We start from the raw sequence: 10,769 nt of genomic DNA on the forward strand, positions 1-10,769 counted from the left end.
GGAGATAGTACCATTTTCTTTGCATTCTACTTCCTAACACAAAGAATCTAATGGTAGGACAACTTGAATTCAGCAGAATTCACTGTGACTAAAGTAATCATTTCACTGTCATTATAGCTTTTAAACATAAGCCTAAAAGCAGCAAAACTTTTGGGGATCCTACTAGACTGCTAGGCAGCCTCAAATTTTTCATTAACATCTACAGTAACGCATTGATATAGATCTGTTATAAATCACCTGAAGTATCTAACAAACATATGAATATAATTAGAAGGAACAAAAGACAGTTTTTTAAAAAATTGTATTCTGTGATAACTCCACTTAAAGCTCCATGCAGTCCAATGAAGTACATAGAATCATTAATGCATCTTTTAACGGGTTTCCCAACTATGCACTGGAAAACTCTTAATGGATGGAAATGTTACTATGTGAAGGACCATAAGCCATAAAATTCTGTATCCTTTTCATTTGCTACCATTATAAAAGTTGAAACTAGGAGGGGTAAGTGCCCTGTGGTGATGAAAATTTCTTTTTATCCAGTAAGCAATAAAATCACCAGTAATTTACTTATTTTAGGAAATTCATGTAAATCCAAAAATAGATTCCCATCTTCAAAAAAACCTACTCAGCATGCTTCTCTTCTCAGAACAATGGGAATATGGAAAAAAACATTTATCAATGAAGGCACATAGACTATCTCTACAGAGTTCATGCAGAATAATTCAGGTCTAATATGAACTTTTCAGTCTGAACTTAATTGTCTAACCACATTGATCAATTCACCAGAATAGTGACAAATCCTCCCTTAGTTTTATATTTCACAATCAGTGTCAGCAACTCAATGTACTCTTGTAAGTGAATATTACCAAGAAAGTAGCTTTTTGCTACAACGATGTTATCAGGAGCCATCACTTTCCCTAACTCTCATGTCTTGCTTAGTTGTTCTTATAGACAAACAATGGATTGTCTCTGATTCTAATTTATATTTTCCTGGGTGATATTGTCAAATCAAGTTTGTTTTTTACTTTTTAAACATAACAACAACAAGAAATAAATGTCATTATCAGACCAAATTACTATCTCAAGTTAACAGTGAATAAAGACATTAAATGTCCTAACTGCAAGCAGAGATTTTAGAATGATCAAGACTCCATATGCTTTTACTCTCAGCTAGAAAGAACTTTCTAAAGACAATCAATCCATTCCTCACTGATAGATATCCAATTCATCCCTTTGCTCTACGCCTGAAAAAGTCCTCATCAATTATAAAATCTAGAGATTAATTAAACTTTATAACTTGACACAATTTCTCAACGGCTACTATGTATTTTGCAACGACTAATTCTTTTATATACAAATAAAATTTCATTTATCTTACAATAATGCTTAAAATGTTACATGCCTAATATTTAAGAAAAAGAAAAAACCTGCTTATATCCAGCCCATGAAAAGTACTCGGTTGTATACAATCAGCTCTGCATAGTTTTAAATAGACTTGAAGACAACCAAAATAAGTTTTGTGTCTAGAAAAAGTGACCAGGTGCTCTTTCAGCAGCTATGGAGGAGGAGGAGGAGGAGGAGGAGGAGGAGGAGGAGAAGAAGAAGGAGAAGAAGAAGAAGAAGGAGAAGAAGGAGAAGAAGGAGAAGGAGAAGAAGGAGAAGAAGGAGAAGAAGGAGAAGAAGGAGAAGGAGGAGAAGGAGGAGAAGGAGGAGAAGGAGAAGAAGGAGAAGAAGGAGAAGAAGAAGAAGAAGAAGAAAAAGAAGATGTCTGCAGCATATTAAATTGCAATAAAAGCTTTCTAGAAACTAGATAGACTATGGACTGTACCCTGAAATGTGTCAGTCCTTGCTTTCATATAGCTCACACATATATCTAGTGAAACAAGTCAGGTTCAAAATTTCATTAGATGTATATTCTCTTCAAACTTAAAAGCAGCCAGTAAGAAAAATGAGGCTGATTAAATGTATTACTACAAGTACTGATACTTTCCATCCTCAATTTTACCAGCAGTTCTAATACATTTTAACCTACCAAGCAATATCCCTGGTACATATAGCCTGGGAAAGCCTCGCCTCAATCAGTGACCTTTCCAGGGTATAGGATTAACAATGAGTCTGACTCTCACCAAGATAAAGCTGTACCTTTCTTCACATTCAAAGGATGAGGGCAATTGCCTGCAATCAGTGGTGAATACAGCCTGTCTACACTGCCAGAGGCCTGCCAATCACTCCTCCCTCCTTTAAAAAGATGGTTTTAAGGGCAGACTGGAATTTTTCAGCAGAGAACAAACCAATGACAGTCAAGTTCAGGCAGAAAAATAGGAAGACAGGGCAATCTGTTTTATTTCAGGTGGATTACAAATTTTGTTTGCAACAAGACAGCCTAAAATTCTCCATTTTCATGGCTATTTTCTTGCTTGGTCTTAGTTCTGAAATATGTCCTTGATAACAGACTCTATGAATCTTTATTTTAAAATCCTTCAATCTTTATTCAATGGACCAGTGTGGAGCCCATGCCAGGTTCTAGAATTACAGTTTTTGCCTAGTAAAGACTCCTAATCTTTCACCCCCATTGTTTTTAATCAATTGACTCGGCCAAAAACTATCAAGCCTGTGAAGGTAGGATGATTTGTTTAATTTTTAAAGGATTCGAGAGTTATTTCAGTTTGGCAGAAGTCAGTTACATGTTGTACTGTTTCCTTTCCAAAGCTGATTCATTCTGACTGGTGATTTAGGGGGAGTAGGAGAACGTGGCCATTGACCTGGTAAGATGGAGGCAGCAATGACAAGTGTTATAAATTTGAGAAGAAATGAAGTGATGCTTTCTTCAGACTTTATAATCCAGCCTACTCAATCCCCAAAGATTCTTCAAGGTTATAGACACTTAAACTTTTCATATTTAGCACCATGAATGCACAAGCTTGGGGTTTTTCTGACACAAGTTCACGTGACTGTCTCCCAGTGTGCAAGAGAACAGCAGCTGACTTAAGAGTGAGAGCAAGGTACAGAGCCTTCCTGCAGTCCATGCAGGTACAATTAGAAATGTCTTCTCTCTCGTATCTTTATTTATTCTTTTTTTTCATCTGGAAGCAGGACAATTGCTCTTAAATTAACCCTGTCAGGACTTCACCGCCATCACAGTAATAGGCATAAATTCTAATTTGGTCCCCGGATCATATTTCCTGTCGGTATTTTAGTTTTAAATAGGCATCTAAGTCTATGCCTCCACCAATCTCCTAATTTTGAAACTCCTTTCTGCCCTTTTGGCTTCTAGTTCTTCCATGACAGAGCTATCCAAAGGGAGTATAGGATTTCTCCAACAAAGCGTAATTCACTTCATAGGCCACAGCGGAAATCTGACCCCCTCACCACAATCAACAAGAATCAAGCCATTAGGACTCTCAGAAAGTTACTAATCACTCCTCTTTTACCCTTTGGATCAGAGAGCAACTCAGGACTTACCCCTCCTTCCAGAGGGCTTGCTATCCACCCAAGTTCTCCCTGAACAGATCTGGAATCCAGTAAGGTAACTGCAAAAAACAAAACAAAACAAAACAAAACAAAACAAAAACACAAAAGAAAAATAGATTAATTTCCAATTGCAAAAAGCCAATAACACAAAAACCATTTGCTTGAGCGTTTCCATATGTGCTGAGGGCGCGCATATTCAACACTGATCAAAACGTAAACTTGGGCTCACTTATGTAAATAATCATTACTCATTTGATCTTCTCCCCCTCTTTAAATCTGCAGGTTCTTATTTATTTAACTTGCTTAGCATTTAAAATTCCATCCTAGGACTCACTTGATTCATTTTTCTAAAATGGATGAATAGAGAATCTGAAGGACAATTCAAAAAGATAAATACATCTATGTAGAGCAGTTGCACTCCAGAGCAAAATCTGCATTCATCTCTGTCTGGTATCTACCAGAATTATTTGTTTTTGCAAGTTTCAGATGACCACATAACTCATCAGGGTGACAGAGCCACAAGTGAATTCTCTCTTCTATCAGAGAGTATCCTATCCAAAGGGTCAGGCAAAGGCTCTCCCTAACATTTTCCCCTCCACAACCAAGTAAATAGTCCATGAATATGGTATCCGCTGTTTTTTTAAATATCAAAGTTTCAGAAAGAGGGAATGCCAGACGTGCAGAATCAGAATGCAAATGTACCTCAAGTAGTCTCTCTTTCTCAAGATGTGTTGGGGACAATCAGAGACTCGTCTTCCACCCCTAGGAAATCACTGGCTTGAATTTTAGGTATGGAGTGCTGCCTAACGGCTTTAGTGTGCTTGTGCTACACCTAAGAGTGCGTCAAAGCTTGTGGGGAAGGGAGGACAGCCTACCGAGCTGCGGTCCCCCGCTCAGGCTAGAACAGCGCTAGGTAAGGGGAACATCCAAAAGGACGCAATGAATTCAAAACCTCTCTTTCCCACCGAGATCTGCAGTCCTGGGTGTCGAAAGGCCCACCTCAAAGGAAAACACTGGATTATTAATTTGATCAGCCAGGCTGGCTCCTCAGGCTGGGGGAGGGGTGGGAATGGGAAGCCTTCCTCTGTGCTCATGCGCACCCCAACTCTCAAGCTTACCCCCAGGCCCCTGGATTCTGCCCACTTTCCCTCTCATTACACCTCAAAGTCAATGGAGTTAAAAATCAGTCTCTTTCCCCTAGTTTTCCCGGGGAGTCTGAATTCCTGGGGTCTGTTAATGATTTTAAAATGTAGAGCCTTCCCTGGGTCGCTCCTGCCTGGAGTTCCCACCCCCTTCCCTCCCCCACCCCTACCACCGCAACCCACCCCCTTCCCTCCCCCACCCCCACCACCGCAACCATTCTCTCCTCTCTGTCCCTAGAGAAAGGCCCGCTACATCCATTTGGATTTATGTAAGGTGGATTAGGGACACAAAGGAAACAATAAGACCCAATTTACAAAAAAAGGGAGGGAGTAGAAAGGGAGGGTAAAAGGGAGAAAAGGAAACGTGATGGGAATAGAAAGCAACAAAGTGAATTAATTTTTAAGGGGGAGATGGGGGAGATGGGGGAGGGGAGGGGAACAGACATCCCTCCCTCCCCTTCAACAGGAGCCTAGGGCTCTCAGCGCCTTTTTGTCTTGGGCTCCTAAGTTTTTCTCCTAAAAGAAAAAAAAAGGGGGGGGGGGGCTTAAAAAAAAGAAAGAAAGCAAACAGTCTCTACATCTGGGGCGAGAGAGGTCTCAGGGGACGTCCTAACAAGTGTGTGAAGTGGCCAGGAGAACGCGGGATCAACGATTCCGCTCAGGAGAATGAATAACCCTAGGGACCGAGGGGCGGCGGCGGCCGAGATGGCACCAGAACCACCAGAAGCCACGTCGGAAGGATAGGTGAGACCCAGAGGGTGAGAGAGCGCCCCTTTCCTCCCAAGCGACGTCTGTGGGCAGGTGTATAAATCTCTCAGAGCCTCCGTCTGGAGAGCTCCGGGTACCGGCTGAGCTAAGTTGGTTTTTGGCTCCCTCCTTCGGAACAGAGAAAATGATAGAGTGCACAGGGATGGATAGACGGATGTCTGGAGAGATGGTAAGATGAATGGATGGATGGATGGATGGATGGATGGATGGATGGACGGACGGATGGAGGGACGGATGGACGGACAGACGGACAGATATATAGCTGGATGCATTATGGATGGATGCATGGACAGACGGACGGATGGATGCACAGAGAGATGGATGGATGCAGAAATGGATGGATAGACGGATGGATAGATGGATGCCGGAAAGGAGAAGAATGAGAGACAGATGTAAGACTAGATGCACGCAGGCCGATGTACGAGCATACTCTGGAACACAGCACGAGCATACACTCGAACACACGCGCACACACTCAGGACATTTGCAAACAGACATACAATCCTCCGCGTCCGCTTCCACCCAGCCATTCGCGCACCTACATACACGCAGTTGCACGCGCGCGCACACACACACACAGGCACACACACGCAGACATGCACACACACATACATGCATGCGCGCGCACGCACGCGCACACACACACACACACACACACCGTTCGCCTCTCCCTGGGCTTCTCAGTATCTAAATGATCACCGCCCCCGCCCCCCCGCCGCCCCATCTCCCGACACAGACACACAGGCACATACAATCCTCCCAGCACGTCCGAACGGATGTACAGAAAACTGAGCACCCAGACGGATCCCGTCGATTCCGCACGTTAGCTCTAAACAGTGTGCAATTCTGGGGCGAAAAGCTAAAACTCGACTGCGTTCAACTTGCCGGCGGGTTCCCCAAGTCTGCGGGGTGAAGAACCCGGGCCCCTCAGGCCCGCAATGGCACCCTCGGGGCGCTGGGCTTGGTGAGGAGAAAGGTGTCTGACTCCCGGTGCTAGAAACCAGGTCACTGGCGCCTGACGAGCGGCGCCACGACCGCTGCGCTGCGGAGCAGGCCCCGCAGCCCGGTCCCGAGAAGCGCAGGGCTCGGGAAACTTTGCAGAAATCAGAGCTCGAAAGGCTTTCGCTAGAACCCGGGAGCACCAAGGCTTCACTGTGCTCCAGGCTGCGTTTTCCCCTCGCCCCGGGCTGGCTCCGGAGAGGACGTGGTTCTTGTAATTTTTTTTTTTTTCAAATCCTGGCGTTGCCTCCCGTGCATCCCCTCGGGGCGCCTCGAGCGGGCCTCACTGGCGGATGCTGATAAACTTTGGCCTTTCGTTACAAACTTGGACAGACCCGCCGCGTGCACGGGTCACGGCCTCGGGGCAAGCTGCCCTGCAGTTCCCCGCTGCCCCTTCGCCGAGCCCCTCGCCCCGGCCCTCTTCTCCCACATCGGGACGCACTGCTCACGCCGGGCTCCCCCCCGCACTACCTGGCCCTGCGCTCCTGAGGACCCCTCACCCGCGATGGCCCCTCGCTGTCCCCGACCACAGAAAGGCCGTCCCGCTCTTACCTTCATTCGCGGGGTACACCCTGGAACCGGTGACAGCGTCGCAAATCCCGAAGAGACACGAAAAGAGGGCGAAATAGAAAATCCCAGCCATGGTTCGCCGGTGCCAACGCTGCTCCTGCCGCTTCTATCCCAGTGGAATAAATGCTTAAGTTAGGAGAGCAGCGGGCTGAAGACATTGCCAAGGGGGCGGGCCCGGACGGTGACGTGAGCCCGCCAGTCCGGGGCCCGCGGCCAATGGCGGCGCAGACGGGACAGCCGAGGCCCCGCCTTCACCGCGTAGGGCCCGCCCAAGAGTTCCGCCCGCTCCGGGCTCCGCGGGGCGCGAGGTCTCCCGGGGCTCGAGGGGGCGAGCACTGCCGGGTCCCCGCCCCCGCCTGCCGGAGGGAGCCAGCGGGATCCCCCACGTCACCTCGAAGGTCGAGCCCCTGGACTGCAGAGGGAGCTTCGAAAAGCTTGGAATTGACCGAGGGGAGCCAGAGAAGAGGTTGGCAACCTTTTCTCCCACCACGGGCGGTTTGAAATGGAGGAAAACGCTCTTTTATTGAAATAAAAGAAGTCTAACTTGACCTGTCCCTCTGCGGTTGCTTCTTTAGGAGGGTCGACCTGTCTGCGTCCAGCGCGCCCGGGCTGAGCTGCACACGCGCGCCTGCCACCGCCACCCTCTGCCGCCTTGCCCTGTTTTGTCTTTATGGCGCTTCCCCCTCTGAAATGCTCTTTGAGGGGAGTTTTGTGGCTCCATGACTTGCTTCTTCCCTGGCTCCCCAGATGCCTGGAGAGCGGGAACCTAGTCGGTCCCCAACTTCCAGCCCGCAGCAGGGCTCCGTCACTGTCTCCAGAGACTGAAGGAATGACTTTCTAGCAGTAAGGAAGTCCCCGCTGGCCCCGTCCCCTGTGCACACGCCGTGGACCTCGCCCAGGGCCCAGGACGCCCCGACAGGGCCTTGGGCTGCAGGAACCAATTGTGGATTTCCCGGGGGCAGCGTCGAGGGGAGTCCCTGGAACCGGGCCTGGGCTGTCCGGGAGCGGTGGGGGTAGAAGCGAAAGGCTTAAGTGTGGGTGCGGGGACCTGCAGCTGCACAGACAAGGCAGACAGGGACTGGGAAGTTGCCCGCAGCGGCTGCTGCGACTCTCCGCTCCAACCTAGCCGGGACAGCCCTCCCTGCCCCAGGAGACGACGGCGAGCAGGAGGACCCGCACAGCCCCTCCCGGCTGCTCCGGCCCCGGGGGCACTGGCACCATCGGGCTGTGGTCTGTCCCCCGATGCCCGAGCCGTGGACTCAGCCACCTAAGAGCGATCCGGCGACGGCAGCGCAGCCGGTGTCCCAGGGACCAGTCCCCAACGCCACTCGGTGCATTTCCTCAGGCGTTGGCAGGAGCACTGATTCCTAGCGATGAGGCCTCCCTTCCTCTTCCCAGGCTGCCCCTCCTCTGACTCCCTCCGGAGCAGGGCCGGGTTTTCCCGGGGAGCCTGGGTCCCGGCGGCCGGGCGGCCGCGGGGAGGTGGAGGCCCCTCTCCAACCCGGGCCGCAGCTCATCGTGAGCCAACCGCGCCACCTGCCGGCCAGATGCGGGAGTGTGCGGCCCCGGAGGAAGGGCGAGCGGACAAAGACCGCAACCCGCAACCCGCAACCCCGCAGAGAGGTGGTACGTGCGGTTGGGCGAGCTTTCCAGCCACCGCCAAGTCTCCTGCACTACTCCTACCGTGGGGCTGCGGGCAGCGCTCAAGAGGTCCCGGAGTCTGTCGTGACTCTCACCTGCTGGATTTCAAAAGATGGAATTGGAAAGCGTTTCAAGGAGAAACTCCTAACAAACCTTCGGGGGTTGCTTGAGTGGCTGCTCTCGGAAAAGCAGATCCTAAATAAAGCGGGAGGGGTGTAGGTCGGCGTGGAGGAGAGGACAGGTCTCGAGTCACTGCTACGGTTTCAGGTCATTGGGCTCCGCAGCAGATCGTGTTTTTCCCCTTGGCTCGAGAGCTGCGCTGGTTTCTCATGCAAACTCAGAGCCGAGCTAATGACATGAGCAACTTTTACTTTTACATAAGATGAGCGCGCGTGCCGAGGCGCTGGGCGGCGGCTGTGTGAGTTGGTGGCCCAGAGGAACAGCTTGTGCGAGACTCTGGGCATTTCGGTTTCTAGATACAAGATTTGCTTAAATGTCACAGTCCAAAGAAGTGGATTTCAGTTATTGTAGTTACTGACTGCACACAAGTAAAAAGGCAAAAAAAAAAAAAAAAAAAAAGTACTCGGGGGATATATGTATGTGTGTGTGCGTGCATAAATTATTTAAAACAATTGCACTAAATCTCTTTAAGAAATGCATTTCTAGGTTCTTTCGTGTCTTTCTGAGTTTTACAGAAAAAGAAGACGAATATTGGTCCCTGTCATTTGGCACACAGATTCAAAAGAGAAAAGAGCAATCCGAATTCTTTTTGAAACCTTTTTAAACAATAGATGCTGGTTGCCTCTCTGCAGGAGCTTGAGTGTTGCATGTATCTGTGGTTGAAATGGGAAACTGACTGCCTGCATTGTTATCAACAGTAAAATTTCTAAAACATGTACCATTTTTTTCCCCCAGGATATGCACATTGAATATTAAAGTCTTTCCAGACACAGCTGCCTTAAAGCAAGGCATCATTTGCTAGAGTACATTCACTGACTTCCCCTTTTTTCTTCCTATGTTTTAGTTCAGGCCCCAAAGCAGCCCGATAATCAGGAGGACCAAGAAGCAGGAAACGCTTACTTGGAAAAACTGAACTATAACTTCCTCTTTAAATCATTTCTGGCTGCAGATCAGAAATGAGCTGCTGAAAATTCCTCTGCCCATTGTGACTATCTAGAGAAAAGGTGTTCTAACCCAGCAGATACGATTCCTTGAAGAGTAAGGCACAATTTTAAAAATGATGGTGGCCTTTGTCCATCATCAATGCAGAAACCCCCCCACATTATAGGAAAACATCCTGGAGTTTTCAAATGTTGGACACTGTTTACAACACATCAACGGAGTCATAAGGATACAACGGAATCTCACACCTTTAAAAAGTACCTAAAATCACCTAATTTTACAATAAAATTGCTTTACTCTTGAGTAAAACAAGTCTCTTACTACTGTAAAATTTGGGGGTTATTTTGAATCCACTAAGAAATACGTCAAAACATATCTGCTTACACACTTAATAAAAATAGTAATTGAATAATCCAAAAACAATGATATACTTTTTTTTGCACAGTGCCTACCACAAACATTTGAGCTACAAAGTACCTTGTAAATGCTGAATTGAAGTAAGATTGAATTCCAGAGGTGTTTTTAATCTGTAAAACACATTTGTAAATAGCACCAAGCATCCTAGGGTTTCCACCTCTGCGTGGAGGGTCAATTTCACCAAAGTAAAGAGAAAGGAGCCTTTGACCTGTAGACAAATAGGCAGTGATAAGGAGGGTTTGTGAATGACTGGAGAGACAGAGAGAATAAGATGAATCCACTCTGCTTTTCCTAGGCATCCTGGTGGACTTTTTGTGAATAAAATGGAACCTGCCCATAATGCTCCAATGACTCCCTGAGTTATCTGAGTTATCTTTAGAGAACCAGAACTTTCAATTCAGACAACCCCGATTTGATATTTTAGCAGGGCTTTTTCTAGCTGTGTGTCTTTAAGTTACTTGACCTCTCTGAGATATGCTTTTCTCATCTACAAATCATAGATAATTAACATTATATGATTCTTCTAAATACTGAATGAATGTTACAGAACTTCTGGTATAGTACCTGGTGTGTGGTAGCCAGCTGTTATTACTCATTTTTATTTTTATTTTTTATTTTTATGAGACAGTGTCTTACTCA

General features: G+C 47.2%; 1 protein-coding gene across 4 annotated transcripts in view; it reads right to left on the minus strand.

The window, feature by feature from the left end:
- Positions 1-9,243, minus strand: part of EPHA4 (EPH receptor A4) — a 149,547-nt gene extending 140,304 nt beyond the window's left edge. Inside the window, exons 1-3 of one of the 4 annotated variants that reach the window (XM_025404570.1) lie at positions 8,634-9,243; positions 6,933-7,056; positions 3,463-3,530 (exon numbers count right to left, since the gene is read on the minus strand). In XM_025404570.1, the coding sequence (XP_025260355.1) occupies positions 3,463-3,530; positions 6,933-7,023 (159 nt within the window). In that variant the 5' untranslated portion in view covers positions 7,024-7,056; positions 8,634-9,243. Of the gene's footprint in view, positions 1-3,462; positions 3,531-6,932; positions 7,134-8,633 lie in introns of those variants that run through there. The other 3 variants (XM_025404571.1, XM_025404569.1, XM_025404572.1) reach the window with 3 other exon arrangements.
- Positions 9,244-10,769: the final 1,526 nt, after the last annotated feature.

Source organism: Theropithecus gelada, chromosome 12 (genome assembly GCF_003255815.1).
Source record: "Theropithecus gelada isolate Dixy chromosome 12, Tgel_1.0, whole genome shotgun sequence".
In the NCBI taxonomy this organism is placed as follows: domain Eukaryota; kingdom Metazoa; phylum Chordata; class Mammalia; order Primates; family Cercopithecidae; genus Theropithecus; species Theropithecus gelada.